Genomic DNA, 17,551 nt, shown 5'->3' on the forward strand with positions numbered 1-17,551 from the left:
TAGTCTATTTTTTTTTTCTTATAGTAACATATTAGCAAAAATATTAATCAAAATATAATTTCAAATTTGAGAGTAATATCTCATTAACTATCACTTTCTTACATTTGTATTGATTATCTTTTTAAGTCTACGACCATACATTTTAATAAGAAATTCTCGATTAAGGCACTTAAATTTCATTGTGTCTTTTCTCATATAAGAAATTTATACATTATTTCATTTTTACATGTATAATTCTAGAGCAGCTCATCATGTTTTGGTATAATAATTCGTATGTAATAAAATATATCCAAAAATATAGTATATACGGACTATATATTTTTTTATGAAGACTTCAAAAATTGGAAGTTTTCTGAAATACTCTAATAATCTGTGTAAAAATATATAGAAAATTCTTTCACCCCCTTTTCCCCTTTGGTCTGCTCTACTTTAATATTTAGAGTATTTTGTTTTTTGGAAGCCCTCTATATACTATACATTCTCAAGATTCTGAACACATTGCGTAGTGTTGTAAAAAAGATTATTAGTGCGCAATCAATATAATCTTTGGAAACAAATTTCTATTGTGTTTCTTTTGCCATTATAAGAGTAAGTTTTTACTATTAAACTTTATGTGTATGGTCCAAATATTAATAATAAACATAATTTACTAAACCGCCTCATATTACATTGAAATATGCAATTTTTTGCAAGAACTGTCGCTAATATATGCAGTAATCCCTCTAAATTCCATCTCTCCCTTGTGGATTCACTTTAAATAGGCTTAAATTACCAGAGTCCATGTCACCACGATACATTATATAAAAACCTAAATTCGAGGATTCCTCGATATAGTTTATTTCATAATCGCGTAAACTTACTTTTCTATCCCAATAAAAACTAAATACATATTTGAGAATGTAGAATAAATCCTTATTTTAAAAAACTTTTCAAAGTTTCATTTAAGCACTGTTTTTGTGGAACCAATTATCCACGTAAATATAGGGATTACTGTATCATACTTTTATTACAAACGAATATTTACAAAACAAATTTTGGTGATAATAAAGATCATTTACTCAATAATAATAACATTAGAATTAAAATAAATTAAAAATAAAGAAATTTATTATTATTATTATTATTAATATTATTATTATTATTATTATTATCTTTTATATACTTTTTGAAGTCCAGATTAAATCAGTCGTTATGCCATTCATCTATAAAATGCAATCTACATGACATAAAATTGATGCATAATTGATCTATTTATGATTTACGAAATGTCTAAATAGACAGTTAGGAAATATAAAAAAATATTATAAAAAAAAGATTGGACCATATACTATACTTAGCTTTTTCCTTTTTTTCAATTAATACTGTAAAGCTCGTTGAAAATTATATTAAATTTATTGCATAATAAAAAAAAAATTATAGAAACAAAAAAGTTTTTTCTTCATTACATTAACGCAATGAATTTTATAAAATTGCAATAAACGAATTAATTTTATACTATAAATCATATTAAATTTGCCAATTCACTGTACCAATTTTTTCTGTTATTTAATTTAGAACTTATAAATCTAACATCATTTTCATAGCAACTTCAATAAATTCATTCCTTTCGTTTTTTTCTATGCACACAAGTATTATTATATAAATGTATATATAATCAAATAAAAATGAAAAGAGAAAGTAATACTATACATGTCAAATGCATATCTATAACATAATATACAAATAGTAATATGTAAAAGTAAAGAATAAAAACTAAAATATGAAATAAAATTAATGTGACACATTTGTATCATTATAAAACAAAGCATACAAAGTTGATGATAATAATATTTAAGCAAAAGTAATAGTAGAAAAAAAAAGTAAATTTCTAATACCTTCAACGATGTATACAGTATCCCTAATGTACCTCTAATATTCTCTCTCTCTCCCTCTTTCTCTTTCTTTCTCTCTCTCTCTCTCTCTCAATCTCTATAATGTGTACATTATTCTAATATTACAAAAACTTATTTTTATTCTTGACTATGACCTAAATGAGCTTCATATTAATATTTATGCATTTTATATACAAATACATATGTATGTATCAATCTCACATTTCATTATTCAAGTCTTCTAATTAACATTCTGTTTGGAAAATTCATTATGTATTTGTAAATGAATTTAAGTAATCAAATAATTATTATTACTTCTCATTCGATGCACTTAATGTTTCGTCAGTAGTGGAAATATTTTGTTTATTATCAGTCTTTTTTGATTCAAAATGTCTTTTTCTATGTACTTTCATATTGTCACGTCTATTAAACTTTCTTCCACATTCTGGACAAGCGTGTGTCTTTTCACCATGTACATGGCGATGAGCTGCAAGGTGACTAGCTTGTGCAAAAGTGGCTCCGCATTTTTGGCAAACATGTTTCCTCAAACCTTCGTGTTTTAATAAGTGCTCGTTTAGGAATGCTTTTGATGCGTATCTATTATTGCAAATATTACATATAAAAGGTTTAGGATTGGAGTGTTGCAGTACATGAGCTTTATATTTAGATGCCACCTTAAATGTTTTACTACAAATTTCACAAGTGTACGTTGTTGCATGTCTCGTTTTTACATGTTCATTTAATACCGTCAAACTTGAATAAAGATTATAACAAAATCGACATCGAAAATTTCGACGATTTTTTAAATGAACACTGGCAATATGGCTAAGTAAACGCGTACGATAAGGAAACACCTTACCACAATACTCGCAAGCCAAATTTTGTGGCGGTAAATGTGACTTTCTATGAATCTGTAAGGACACTTTATGGTGATAACTTTGCTCACATTCTGTACAACTGTAAGGTCGTATTCCTTTATGAACATTATCATGTTCAGTTAAATAAAATTTGGATTTAAATCTTTTTGGACACTTTGGACATTGTATTGGCCTAGGATTAGTATGCGAACATCTAATATGCTTCATTACATCAGATTTGCAAACAAATTTCGCATTACAGAGAATACAAGTATATTGCTTAATACCCAGGTGAGTTTTAACATGAACTGTGCATTTATCTTTTCGTTCATAAAACTTTTTACAAAGTTTGCAAACATATCCATTTTGATTGTCAGCCACAATGTGTTCTACATTATCATCTACGCGTATTTCTTCCCCATCAATCCTAAATAATTCTTCAGGATTTTGTGAATTTTCCAGTCTCTGTTCGAATTCTGTTAAGTCCTCTAATTTGATTGTATTACTTTTTGAGTTACCACTAATAATAGAACTAATTATACTATTTGCTTCGACACTGTTATGATTTTCAAGTAATTCTATGATAGAAGTATCTACTAAACACGAGCCTTGATCTGGGAACACTGTTGCTCGTACTGTAGCTATACTATCACACTTTTTTTTACACAATTCTACAGTAAAACTAATGTCTTCTGCATCATTATGGCGATTTCTTGATTCTTTTACAGAAACTTCTATGTTTGGTGAACTTGAGACAATAGTAAGCAGTTTGTTCAGTGCTGTTGTTGGAATTTGAATAGTGTGAGAATCTTGTTGTTGTTTTCCACTCTGCTTTTCAACATTCTCACTTGTAGTATTATTGTGACAATTAACATTATTATCTGGAGAAATAGTGCTATTATGACTTCTTAAACGATTTGCAATTGGAGTGTCAGATTCACTATCTGCACTATTCTGGGTAGTCGTTGCATCTGCACTTTGTCTACTTCTAAGCCAGCGTGTATGAGATACTTCAGGATGTGAAATAGTCTGTGATTCTTCCACTTTCTGCTGATTATTATCTTCAGTATTTTGATATTTGGAGGTATCATTACTATCCTTGAATGTATGTTGATGACTTCTTAAATTTCTTTGCGGCTTTGTATGATTTTTAATAACACGTTGATCTTCTTCTTTTATAGTCTTGTTAGGCGAAGAATTAAGATTTTTGTCAATATTATTATTATTATTTGTCGATGTACTTGGTGCAGCATCTTCGTTCTTTACTTCATCCTAGGAATAGATCGAATTAAACATAGATGGGTATCAGAAATCCGATCTAATATAATTTTTATTTTAATATCAATTTACTTTTTCATGCCTTCCCTGTGATAAAAACATATAAACAAAATATATAAATCATTCGCATATATGTATTTGCAATATTATTATATTTTTTTCCACTTAATTTGCATACAATATACATATCAAAAGTAGATTTTAAAGGAAAGCATGAAAAAGCTAATCTTATTTATAAAACCTGTACATCATTAAACTTCTAATATTTTGTTCAAATGTGAGGTAGATAAACAAGATTATGTATTTTAGTTGCATCCTAAGAGAGCGGTAGAGCAGTACATAAAATAAAATGCTCACTTACAATCTCTGTTAAGGGTGGTAGATTGTATCGTTCGCGTAACGCTTGTTGGGTGCGCAGACACTCCTCTTGAAAGTCACAAACGAATTCGAGTTTGCCCAGACATTGAAGACAGATCGCCTTGGGCAGAGGATCCTTTTCATCTATCTGTGATTTAAACAAAATGCCTAAGTACTAAAAACGTAATGTGCACTCTTGAGAAGGATCATGTTTTGACAAAGTTAAGAGTTTCACAATTAAGAAAATAAAATATAAACACTCTGGAATTTTTATAATTGTCTAAGGACAAAAAAATTGTATATATAAATATAAATATAAGTGTAAGCCTGAACCCTACCGCTCTACAGATACAACATTAGAGAAAAAAGAAAATATAGTACCCATTATATGTTTAAACGATCAAACCTTATCATTATCATATTACGATAAAATATACTTATATCTATATATAATACACATTTATGTAGCATATATACAGAGTGATAAAGAAAGAGGTTCAATATTTGAAGGGTTTATACTATTCACAAAAATGAGTAAAAAATGTCTCATTGATTAGAAATAAACTAGTTCAAGGAATATTTGAAAGTATACATTAATCCATGATCCATAGACTTCAGAATTGCATTCAAATGGAAAAAAGATATATCGAATATCTATGATTCATGTGTATTAGATCGTTAAGTAGGAAACATCTGATTACTTTCAGTCTGAAATTAAACATTACATACTTAATGAACTAATATTATTTTTGCGTCTATGAAATAATCTTTTTTCATATTAGTAATAATATTTGCTTATTTACATAATAAACTTATCTTAACAACCTTGAACTAAAGTATTTTGAAGCAAACTCCTCAGCGTAAATTCAATATATTATCAAAAGATTTGTTTACAATATTGAATGTTCATAAATAATAAAAATAAATTTACAGCAAAAGGATTGATTTTAGGACCCGTGTTAATTAAACATTTTTCACTCGTCTCAATGAGCACTATAAGCCCTTGAAATATCAAACCCTTTTGCTTATCACCTTGTATAATTTTTTCCATTGTTTGACTTAATACTAAAATTTATCAATAATCTGTCATATAAAAATAAATATTACTTAATTCAAAATATTATTCCTATTTATTTGTTTATTTATTTATTAGCATAGAATTTGAATGCATAATGAATAAGCTCAAATCCACCAAAATTATAATTAATAAAAATTATTTCGCTTTAAAACATTATTTTAAATAGCATTAATAAATAATATATATGAAAAAAGATATACTATATTCATAATAAATTTTAATAACTTAAATTAGTGTGCTACACGCACGCGTGCTCGCGCGCACATCACACCACACATCACACACACACATGTTGAAAAACCTCTCACGTTTTTCTACTTTTCGGCCATTTTTCTAGTCCCCTTCTCCTAACCCTGAAGAAGCAATGAGGGCCCGGACCCCATAGCTTTTTACATAGATCGTTGCTCTTACCTTAAATATTACTTACCACAATGTCGATTTTGGATTGTATTTTCGTGGCAAGTAACCTTTTCAATCCTTCTTCTCCAAACACATCGATAAAAATTTTTTCATGTTGACCACATAGTCTGCATACTCGAGCTTCTTCTTTCTCCAACTCCATTTTTATTTAACTTTTAAGGTTGGCTGAATACCTTTCTGACTATTTAACAAGTTAGGAAAAACAACGCCAACTTTTCAATATTATTTATTTACCAATTATACCGATCATTCGGTCTTTATTTTTCTCTACTTCTCGATTGTTAATTTAATTCAATTCCACAATAACATTTTCATCGAATCTATTTGAAAATAAAAAATATAAAAAATAAAAATAAATAAATAAATAAAAAATTTAATTCTTACTTTTAAAGTTACCATTTACCTTCTCTTAACTGCAGAGATGCGATCGCGCTTTGCAGAGTTTAGGTTCACCGCCCCTACTGTTCAGTTTGTTCCTTCTCTAAATACAAGTTCCTTTTCAATAAGAAGCGAGGAACGTGATTTCCATCTATTTTATTAGTCAAACGACTAGTAAGTTTTTTCATACTGACCAATCACGAAACCCAAGAAGAAAAGATGATATAGAATTAATTGTATATATATTAACTGTCAAATTATTATTAATTATAATTATTATATGTTATATCTATTAAAATAATAAGATTCAAATAAAATTATTTTTACTAACAAATATATATATATCATGTGAATTCGTTTGGATAAGTTTCTATTGGCTATGATAGTAGGAAGAGATAAATTCTGATTTGGATTTTCTTTTTTTATTTTGTTCCTATATACATACATCGCATGGACATACAGAATCTCGCAAAAAATAAAAATATGATATAATTATTATTAAGAACTAAATAATAATTATCTTGTATCGTATTTTTTTTTTCATCAAATGTGATTGGTTACTACCTACCCATCATGTATATATATAAATAATTCAAATATATACAACATAGAGAGAGAGAGAGAGATAGTATAATTTACTTTTTCCAATTTTTATCTTTATACTTATTTGATGATATCAAAATAAAGTAAAATAAAAGCAATATTATTGCTATTGTAATTTGAAGCTATTTTATAACTTCTGAGTGAAAGACAGAGACTCATTACTTTATTGAGAATTACAGATGTTTGGAAATACTTACATACATTTACAACACTTACATTTCGATGATTGAGGTTAATTTTTAGTGTCATGTAACTGAAATATTAATGTAAGTAAAACGATATAAAAAAAATTTATATATATTCTGTATGTAATCTTTTTTCCATTTCAATATCAAATATTGAAATGTATAAGTATTTTAGAAAATTTTTCTTTTTATTATTATTATACCATGTTTTTGATTATTACAAATAATTTTACTTTATAAATATAAACATTACCTCACAATTTGTCTATATACGATAATAATAGTGAATATTATATCTATAGCAACAAATAATTAATCTGTTAAATCTAAACACAAAGTAAAATGGCACATAAAAAAAAAAAACCGCAAATGCCTGTGAAAACATCTAATTCTAGAGTTACAATTAAAAAACCAACCAAAAAAAATATGCCATATGATAAAGGATTACAATTAATTAAAGCAAGGTATTTGTATATTATATTATGATACAAATTTTCAGTGAAAAAAATATTTATATTTGTGATATTTTTTACAGTTATAAGTCTGAAGTCAACAAAGCAACACCATTTCAACATAGTAAAAGAATATCAACATCTTTAAATGACAGTGTAATCATTATAAGCGACAATGAAAATGAACATACCGAAAATGTTAAATGTCTGACTCAAAATAATAACAAAAATGAAATTATTCATTCAAGTATTGGTCAAATTTGTAAATCATTTAATGTTTTACGTAAAGCTAATAAACATACTATTTCTAATATGATTGCTAATAATATAGAAAATAGTAAATTAAGAAAAAGAAAAAAAGTTACAGAATTATCGAATCTTGATAAATCATGTTGTATAGTTTCAGAATCAAGAAATTTGAGATCTAAAGTTTCACATAAAAGCTGTGCTAATCAAAGTGCGTAGATCAATGAAATCATGATAGTAATAACGTCTTTAATAATACATATATTTAATCAAATCTACTTTTTAATTTCAGAAACTTTAAATAATACATTAAATGAATCTTTGGATGACGTCGTTGTAGTATGGTCATCTATAAACAGTTCATCAACAGTGAAACCTATATCGAATGAAATAGACAAGGAAGATAACGTTTCAGATGAGGAAAACCTACAACGACTTTTTATGATAGATTATAATGGAAATTCTAATAATTTAACCTGTTTAAAATCAACTTTAGAAAAAGAACAACATAAAAAACAACATAACAAAGATAAACTACTATTTAATAAACCTGGATTACAATTACCTGATTGTTTCAAGCCAAACTTTTCCATTACTGTAAAACCACAAAAAAATATGAAAAGGATTAGTGCAAAATTTTATGATAAACAATCTAATAATTATAAGGTACAATCTGACAAAGTAACTGAAGTAACGCACACTAAAGATAAGAAATTAAGAGAAATAATTATTGATGGATGTAATGTCGCAATGGCGTAAGTAATATTAAATTTTATGTTGAAAATATTTTAATTGTATCTACAGAAAGTAATTTTTATTTTCTTAGATACACACATGGCAAAGTATTTTCAGAAATAGGATTGAAATTGGTGATAGACTATTTTCAACAAAGAGGACATTCTGTTAAGGTATTTGTACCTCAACATAAACGATCTCATTCTCATCCGCTTCTTGAAAAACTTTGGAAGGAAGGAATAGTTGTTTTCACACCAAGTCGAAACATAGGTGGTAAAAATATTACTCCTTATGATGATCGGTAAGTTGTATATGTAGATGTTTATACACTTTTATGTTCACAATTTAAAAATCTTTTTATTGTATATAATAATATTTATTTAGGTTTATATTGGAATATGCAACAATCTGTAAAGGCATAGTTGTTTCTTTAGATCAATATAGAGATTTATACACAGAAAAACCAGAATGGCGTGATACTATAGAAAACAGATTATTAGCACCAACTTTTGTGGGAAATTATGTTATGTTTCCTGATGATCCGTTAGGAAGGGATGGTCCTAGATTGGCTCAATTTCTGAGACATGATTCATAACATTTCTATCGATTAGGAATTTTGATACGTAATTACCAATACAAAACTGAAATGATTTATAAAATATTTCTTTTTTGTATTATTATTTTCTTATAAGTTTTTTAATTAAAAGTTAATAAAATATTGTCCCTTTTTTTTATATAATTCATATACAGGGTGAGTCTCCTAACATGACGACTTCAAATAACTTGTAAATTATTTGTTGTACGGAAAAATGTTTCGAACAAAAATTGCATGGTGTTTAAGGAAACACACAGTATTCTAATCTGTTTTTATTATTTCTAATTAAATTTTCTATATAAAGTTTGACAAATTAATAGTGTAATAAATACACAACCAAAACGGGGCCTGTTGTTTTTTTTAATCATATATAATAAATATGTATGTTATAATAAAATAATTTTCAAGTTAAATTTCTATACCTCAAAAAACCATGCATATATAATATAAAAGACGAGTATTCCAAAAAGAAAAAGGAAACAAAATCTTAGTTAAAAAAGATCAGCAAAAATAAATTTATATATCTTTTATTATCAATTCCAAATTCTATCAAATGATTTTTTGATTTATAAAAGTTTAAGTAACAGAAATGTAACCATGTGTATATACATATAGATATTTACTATTATATTATATTCTTATACAACATGTGTGTATATTATTTATTTATGTATAATAATAAATTAAAAATACAGTTCTAAAAAAAAAAATGCAAAAAATTTGTTGTATTATGATAATAGCAGTCTTAAATCATATTATTATATATATTTATAAATATATCAGTTCTTATAAATTAAGATTTATTCCATGTTGGTATCGAACACCATTTTCGGGATTTACGAACAAAATCCATACTTTCTTGTGCTGCTTCACGTGCCAGTCGTTGCATTACATTTTCATCACTTACATTTTGATGTGTATTTGACAAAACAGCTTCGTGTTCAAAAGCTGAGCTTACAGCTGAAACGAAATTATTTTATATTTTATTTTATATTTTTTTATTATATATATTTTATATTTTATTATAAATATATGTAATAAATAATAGTAATAATATGTGTTTTATATATTATTTAAGAATAAGTTTATAGTTTTAAAAATATGGTGATAATGATAATATATATATACAATGTTTTAAAATCTTACTTGAATTGGCAAATAATTTTTTTAACACATATTCGTCATCAGAAACTTGTGGAGATTCTTCTAAATGTGATTTAATTAAACGTCTTCCTATCAAATAAGATACATGCTCGCCTTCAAATAAAGCAGAAATATTATGCTTTTTTGTGCGTGATTTCTTTTGTTTGTGATAATTTTTATTATCAAGATTATCATGCAATTTTGTTTCGTTAATATTGTCAGTGAAACATTCAGTTTTCGTCTGCGATTTTAATTGACTAACTTCTGAAGTATCATCTTCTTTCGTATTATTCACAGTTATATCTGACAAAGATGTTTCTTTTTGTAAATGGTTTGGTTTAGAAATTGAATTCATATCAGAACTCGAATCAGTTTTAAGATCATCTTTTTTTGTATTTTTACCATCAAGTTCTAATGCCATGCTGCTGTATTGAGTACTTGAAATATTATTAATATTGTTATTGTTATTGTTATTACTGTGATTGGATAAAGTGCTAGTCACATTCAAATTTACATTAGCAGAATTAATTTCTTCAGATGCATTAAGATTATTATCATTATTATTTAAATTATTAGTTTCTATTTTATTGGTAATGCTGATATTATCCTCTGGATCATCCATTTTCTTTGTAAGATCATTTATTATCATCTGCTTACTTATATTTTTACTAAGAGTCGAAGCCAGTTTCTTCATTTTTTTAATCTTATTCGAAGAGAATTTTAATGAAGTGGGTGTTAATTTAGAATCTTTAAACAAACGATCTGATTCAGAAGATTGTCCATTTACAGGTTCATTCAGATTAAATAGTTCTACTAAATCTGTCGTTTTAAAAATTTTTCTTTGTCTTGGATCATCCAAAACTTTATTCGAAAGCAATAATTTAAATATTTGTCTGTGATATATCTGTACAAAAAAATTTATTTTTAATATTAAAAAGAAAAAGACAATGTATAAATATTGTGTTACCTTTTCTTCTATAGTACCAGCAGTAATGAGTCTATAAATAGTAACATTTTTATTTTGTCCAATTCTCCAGGCACGTTCTCTCGCTTGTGCATCAGTTGCAGGATTCCAATCAGGATCATAAATAACTACACGATCTGCTCCAGTTAAATTCACACCTAATCCTCCTACACGTGTTGTTAGTAGAAATATAAAATACGTGGTATTCTTTAAACATGAAAAAAATAATTTTATTTATATTACCATCAACATCAAATATGAGAAAGAGAAAAAAAGAGAATAAATTATTATATCTACATTATTAAAGGTGTAAATAGTTTCTTGACGTTGAGACATGGGTGTAGTACCATCCATTCTTAAATAAGAATGATTTTCTCGTTGTAATAAAGATTCTAAAATATGCATCATCTGTGTAAAAAAAAATAAATTATTATTATTCTGTATAGAAATTTTCATAACTTACAATTAGATTGTTTGTAATAAATGCAATATTTAAAAAATACAATAAAAGAGCACACAAACCTGCCTTCCTTGAGTAAATAATAATACTCTATGTCCTTGCTTTTTCCATATTTTAAGTAAAGACTGTACTACAACCATTTTTCCAGCACGTTTCCAGTATCCAAATTTCTCTAGGTCTTCTTCTGTCAAATCAATATCTGCATCTGAATCCTCCATATGTTTTTAAATATAAACATTGTAATAATTTGATAAATTTCATATATTTCATAAATAAAATCATTAACTTCTATAATCTTACCATTTGTTTTGTGTAAAGGTACAAGTCTGGATGATTGCATATTTTTCTAAGTGCAGACAAAGCTATCAACAAACGAGCTCTGTATCTCCCAGTTTCTTGAAGTGAACTTCTTTCGTGTAAAACAAATGATACATCCTCTGATAATAAATATTTTTTATATAATTTTCTCTGTTCATCTGTTAAAGTACAAAATAATATCTGAAACATATATAAAAATAATAATCTAATACTGAGAATATAATTATCTAATACAAGTATTAATAAACATACTTGTTCATTTTTTTCCGGTAAGTTAAGATGACGTTTTACATTTGCTTTAGTTCTTCTAAGTAAATAAGGTGTTATAGCGTCCTTAAGCATAGTTGCTATTTGTAATGCTGTAGCTTGTTGAATAGATGTAGCATTGGCGTAACCACCACGAGTAATAGGTGCAGCACAATGCTCCAAGAACACAGGTAATGTGCCCAACTTTCCGGGTAAGATAAAATCAAATAGAGACCATAATTCTTTTAATGAATTTTGCATTGGACTACCAGTTAATAATAAACGATGAGGAGTAGAAAATGCCTTTACTGCTTTGCTTATCTATAAAAATTATATTTCATAATTTATTTATTTATTTGTCCAAAAAATATCAACAAAGTTATACATTATTCACCTTTGCTTGAGGATTTCTTATTTTATGACCCTCATCAAGAATTACGTAATGCCACTGAGTATTTGTAAGTAAATTGTTGTGCTTAAGCATACCTGAATACGATGTTACCAATATACCACCAGTTGTTAAGGAACTTATTAAACTCTCAGGATCCTCTAAGAATAAATAAAAAGATATTATTATTAAACAAAAATATACAACACCCACATATACACATAGATATATTTATATTTATATAATAATATAATATTGTTTATATTATAAAATTCTTACCATCATACGTTCCACAATGGTGTAGTACAGCAACTCTTAAAATAGGCCACCAGTCATGAAAATGTTTTACCCATTGCTCCATCAAAGTTGCTGGACAAATAATTAATGTTGGTCCCAGTCCTCTAAATCTATACACATTAATAGAAATTAAATATGAATCATTAAATACAATTTTCGATTAATTTTATTATATAAATGTTTACCTTCCTCCATCAGAAAGTAATTCACTACAATCTAAACCAGCTAGAAATGCAATAACTTGTATTGTTTTGCCCAATCCCATTTCATCTCCTAATAAACCACCTAAATTATGATTATGAAGCTCCCATAACCATTGGACAGAAACTTTCTGATATCTGTAGACAAATTTAATAAATTATGTTTATTTATCTTTTAAAAAAAATAATATTTTTATTTTTGTTATTATTTTTAAGATATTTTATATACTTATATAATCTTTTCCATATAGACTGAGGTACTTTAAATAGATTATCCACCATATGTACAGATTCATTTTTCATATTCTTATTTTTATTTACTCTTTGTAAGTAAATCTGTTCATCTCCGTCATCTAATACTAAACATACAAACCGTATAAGAAAATAAAGAGAACGCATTACTCTTATATTATATTAATACATACTTTTCTTTGTACTGGTGCATTTGGATTTTGAACTATTACTATGTATCTTCTTAGAAGTAGTTCTTCTTTGTTCCATATCTAAATAATAACATATTACATATAATATTTGGTTGATCTTGCATTAGTACTAAAATTAATAATTTATAAGTTCTGTTTATATACAGATTGTTGCGAACCACCCTCAGGAGTGGAATAGTTTTAAGGAATATTTTCCCACGAGCTAGAAAGCTCTTATAGTATTAATTACTGTTATGTTCTGTTGATTTTTTTTACTTATAAGATTATGTTAAGTTTTTTGTTTTTTACCTGGGGAATAGTAACTAACAATATTATATATATAACTTACCAGAATCTCCTTCATCATCGCTAGGAAAATATTCACTTCCAGAACGATTCATTTCATCGTCAGACATCGCATTGTCTTTTGCATCACATTTTATAGATATACATTCTTTCTTATTTGCATTAGTAGAAGTACTGGCTAAATCTTTAACAGAATTTGTTTTCATTCGACTGGAACAAGATCTAGAATTATTATTTTTTGATTTAAATGGCTTATTAATTTCTATCTTCATTTTTTTCTTTGGTATTGAATTATTTTCTTCATTATTTAACGGTCTTGACATTTTCTTCAAATTTTTCTTTTGTTTAGTAAGTTCAGCTTGTCTTTGAAAATACGTTTGAAGATCCAATAAGTTAGATAATTTATCAGAAGATCTAGAAGAATATAAAAATTTCTTTTCTTTTCAATATAATATTTAATTAAATATGATTGTGACATAAACATTTTATTTTACCCTTCTTCCGCTTTTATATTATGCTTCTCAATTGCTTGAAATGGTGTAATTTCTCCGGTCTTAACTTGATCTTGTAACGATTCTTTATCATTATTACTCTTAGTAATAACTGTTTCAATATTATTGATTGATACATCGTCTTGAAATTTGGATTGATTTGGATGTAAATTATTAGATAATTCTTCGATCTCCTTTGATGCTTGTCGAAGAATACTTTCTTCGCTTCTCACCGATATAATCTATAATAATAGATAATATTTCATTGATTTGAAAAATGCATACACTTACATTAACGCTTACATACTCATGAACTTAATACAAAGTTATAAATAAGATTACAATCACATGATTATTTAAAAAACGATAACATTAATAAATCAAAATAACATCATTTTTATAATATAACAGCAACGGGTAATAATAATATTGATTTAAATCGATAACTATATAAACGTAAATATGAATCATTAGACATAAAAATGAAAAATATTTAATCTATATAATTTGTAAGAGGTAACAAACGTAACCTCAATCGATGAATTAATATCCAAATCTCGTGTAGTTTCGTTCCGTGTTATCTTTTCATCAAGTTCATTTATTAATTCACAACTTTCCATAGTGTTGTGCATAAGAATAAATAGTTAAAAAAAGTTTTAAATTTTATTCCAATTTCTTCAATTTTGTATGTAATTTTAAAATTTGATGTTACTCATGAGGTAGAATTTGTATGTGAGATCTTTCACACACACATTATACACATCTGATCTATATATAAGAATACGTATACAAGGTGCCGGTGAAAACATAAAATTGACATAATGTAAACTTACTTTGCAGATAAACTTTACATAAATATCATATTTACGTATTAAATATATATCCAATAGAAAATCAATGACTGTTATTAAAATTTCTTCTAAAAAAACTTTTCTGTCATTAAATTTTATTCCTGATAGATTTGTTTTTGTATATACATATGTCAATTATGATTGCACTTTGTACCTTTGCATTTATGCTAATATTTTTATTAGAACATTCTCGAACTATTATAACAACGCTTACATATTTATTACAGTTTAATAGATTATCTGTTTTGCAGGTTCGTTTAAAATATTTTCTTAGAAATGGCGTTTTCTAAACCAAGAGAAATTATTTTTAATTTAACAAGTGTGTACTTTCAATACCTTTATACTAATCCGATTAAAACAAAAGCTATTGCAAGGTAATTAGATTTATATATATATATATATGTATATATACACAATATGTTTGTAATGTATAGTTATATCTACATGTTTTTAATGTCATAAAAAAAAGAAACTAATAAAACTTTTCTATTTTTAGCTGCATCATCAATGCTTTGGGAAACCTAATACAACAAAAATTAAGTGGAAATAAATTTATAGATGAAGATAAACTTATTGCATTTGGTCTTTTTGGGTAATTTATTTATACTTTATTTATTTATACACGTATATGAGTCGTTCACAAGCCAAAACGATTAAATTCACTTCTAGAATATATTTTCAATTTTTACTTCCAAAACAATTGATTCTTGTTTAACTTCTTATAATTGAAATAAATTTTCTTAATAATTAAATTTGACCCTATTAAATGACAAAAATTTGTATGATAGTTAAATGATATGACAATGTATATAACTCTAGCAATTTTCTTTACTTTCTGTTTTGCGTATATTACATTTGTTTTTAATATTTTAAGACATTTATAATTATATATTCTTACAGATTGTTATTAGGTGGTACAGTACCACATTTCTTTTATTCATACACATCTTTCCTGGTAAAGAATCCGTTGACTTTACTTCTGATAGAAAGACTCATTTATACACCTTGCTTTCAAGCATTAACATTATATGCACTTGCTCGATTAGAGGTAAATTTTGTTAACCTATGAACGATTGATATAATCTTTTTTAATATAAGCAGTTTAATATAGTATTTTATTAACAGGGTAAATCTCATAAAGCTTCAAAGAAACAATTAAACAAACTTTATTGGCCTGTTCTTCTAGCTAATCTGAAATACTTAACATTACTTCAATACATCAACGTTAAATATGTACCTCTACTGGTATGTATATAAAATTTTAATTTAATATTAATTCCCTCTTTTCCTCCCCTTAATATATTAATAATCTTTTCCCATCGTTTTCTTTTAGTTACGCACGTTAATATTAGATTTAATCAGTTTTATATGGTCAATTTATCTCTCTAATAAATGTGAAAAAGCAGCAGCTGCTGCTGCTGATAAGAACTCAAAGAAATAATATTTTAATATAATGCTATTGATTTTAATTTAATCGCATGGATGTATAATAATTAAATAATTTAAATAAAAATAATACCTATATATACATATATTTTAATAAATAAACTATTCATTAGAATGAATTTCATAAGATAATATTGTATTGTTTACAAATTGTTTATAAATAAATGTAATTACTGGTGTAATAAATAAATGGCACTAATGTTCAAGTTTTGATTTAATCACACAACAACAATACAGAATATGTTACAGGAATGATCAGGTATTATCAGATATATATATATATATATATATATCTGTTTTCTTTTAATGGTAATAACAATTGATGCAGTTAGATCATAAACAGCAAATATTGCTGTCAAAAGCTAGTGGTGTACTTTAGAATAATACGAGAAAAATTATACATATCGATACTTATCTATTTTAATTCTGATTCTTAAAGGAAGCGTTTGTTTGTAATAATAGAAAAAATTTTAATGATTTCAACTTAACTAAATATAAGATATATTACAGCAAAAGATGATGTACTTAAAGAGATATACAGATATACCTCTATTTATACTGATAATTAGTTCTATGAAAACAGTACGTAAATAGAATCATAAAAAGCCATTTAAAATCAGGATTTGTTCCACATTTTCAAATATATATTTTGCTCTTATTAGGGTAGAAAGATAAGTTTATACGATTACGAAATTAATTACAACAAAGGATCCCTAAATTTGTAATTTCACATAGCATGTAATGATGACATTTGAGTTCTGGAAATTTACACGCATTAAAATGAATTCACGCAAATGGAGGGATAACTGTAGTTGAATAGACTATTATATATATCAAATTTTTTAAAGACTTAAAAGAATGATCAATAGATAATATAGATATGTATAGTCATTATCACCACTGCGATTGACAAATATATTTGATAAGTTGTATCAGTCGTTATACAATAAACAAATATTATTTA

The 17,551-nt window shown here is 26.1% G+C and overlaps 4 protein-coding genes across 6 annotated transcripts; 2 read left to right on the forward strand and 2 right to left on the reverse strand.

The window, feature by feature from the left end:
- Positions 1 to 1,528: 1,528 nt before the first annotated feature.
- On the reverse strand, positions 1,529 to 6,146 carry LOC122520719 (zinc finger protein 26-like). Its single transcript, XM_043640944.1, has 3 exons — positions 5,869 to 6,146; positions 4,368 to 4,511; positions 1,529 to 4,000 (listed from the first exon to the last, which is right to left on the reverse strand). The coding sequence occupies exons 1-3, from the start codon at positions 6,001 to 6,003 to the stop codon at positions 2,183 to 2,185; spliced, it is 2,097 nt and encodes a 698-aa protein (XP_043496879.1). The 5' UTR covers positions 6,004 to 6,146; the 3' UTR covers positions 1,529 to 2,182.
- A 720-nt stretch (positions 6,147 to 6,866) lies between these two features.
- Positions 6,867 to 9,524, forward strand: LOC122521140 (NEDD4-binding protein 1-like). 3 transcript variants are annotated; one of them, XM_043641609.1, is made up of 7 exons: positions 6,867 to 7,108; positions 7,330 to 7,491; positions 7,563 to 7,726; positions 7,880 to 7,936; positions 8,018 to 8,480; positions 8,552 to 8,761; positions 8,845 to 9,524. In XM_043641609.1, the coding sequence occupies exons 2-7, from the start codon at positions 7,370 to 7,372 to the stop codon at positions 9,053 to 9,055; spliced, it is 1,227 nt and encodes a 408-aa protein (XP_043497544.1). In that variant the 5' UTR covers positions 6,867 to 7,108; positions 7,330 to 7,369; the 3' UTR covers positions 9,056 to 9,524. The 3 variants fall into 3 exon arrangements, with proteins under 3 accessions (XP_043497544.1, XP_043497543.1, XP_043497545.1); XM_043641608.1 differs by having other exon boundaries at positions 7,563 to 7,936; XM_043641610.1 differs by lacking the exon at positions 8,845 to 9,524 and having other exon boundaries at positions 7,563 to 7,936; positions 8,578 to 8,716.
- Positions 9,525 to 9,711: 187 nt separating this feature from the next.
- Positions 9,712 to 15,087, reverse strand: LOC122521290 (DNA excision repair protein ERCC-6-like). The gene is made up of 15 exons (XM_043641872.1): positions 14,821 to 15,087; positions 14,294 to 14,532; positions 13,843 to 14,213; positions 13,497 to 13,574; positions 13,301 to 13,430; positions 13,057 to 13,209; positions 12,854 to 12,981; positions 12,581 to 12,735; positions 12,193 to 12,507; positions 11,923 to 12,120; positions 11,685 to 11,834; positions 11,460 to 11,570; positions 11,166 to 11,369; positions 10,202 to 11,102; positions 9,712 to 10,015 (listed from the first exon to the last, which is right to left on the reverse strand). Exons 1-15 carry the CDS (start codon positions 14,920 to 14,922, stop codon positions 9,849 to 9,851), a joined length of 3,402 nt encoding a protein of 1,133 aa, XP_043497807.1. The 5' UTR covers positions 14,923 to 15,087; the 3' UTR covers positions 9,712 to 9,848.
- A 148-nt stretch (positions 15,088 to 15,235) lies between these two features.
- On the forward strand, positions 15,236 to 16,605 carry LOC122521292 (peroxisomal membrane protein 2). The gene is made up of 5 exons (XM_043641874.1): positions 15,236 to 15,515; positions 15,638 to 15,733; positions 16,042 to 16,189; positions 16,267 to 16,386; positions 16,475 to 16,605. The coding sequence occupies exons 1-5, from the start codon at positions 15,418 to 15,420 to the stop codon at positions 16,580 to 16,582; spliced, it is 570 nt and encodes a 189-aa protein (XP_043497809.1). The 5' UTR covers positions 15,236 to 15,417; the 3' UTR covers positions 16,583 to 16,605.
- Positions 16,606 to 17,551: the final 946 nt, after the last annotated feature.

The sequence above is a fragment of the Polistes fuscatus genome, unplaced genomic scaffold (assembly GCF_010416935.1).
Source record: "Polistes fuscatus isolate 324 unplaced genomic scaffold, CU_Pfus_HIC Scaffold4, whole genome shotgun sequence".
In the NCBI taxonomy this organism is placed as follows: domain Eukaryota; kingdom Metazoa; phylum Arthropoda; class Insecta; order Hymenoptera; family Vespidae; genus Polistes; species Polistes fuscatus.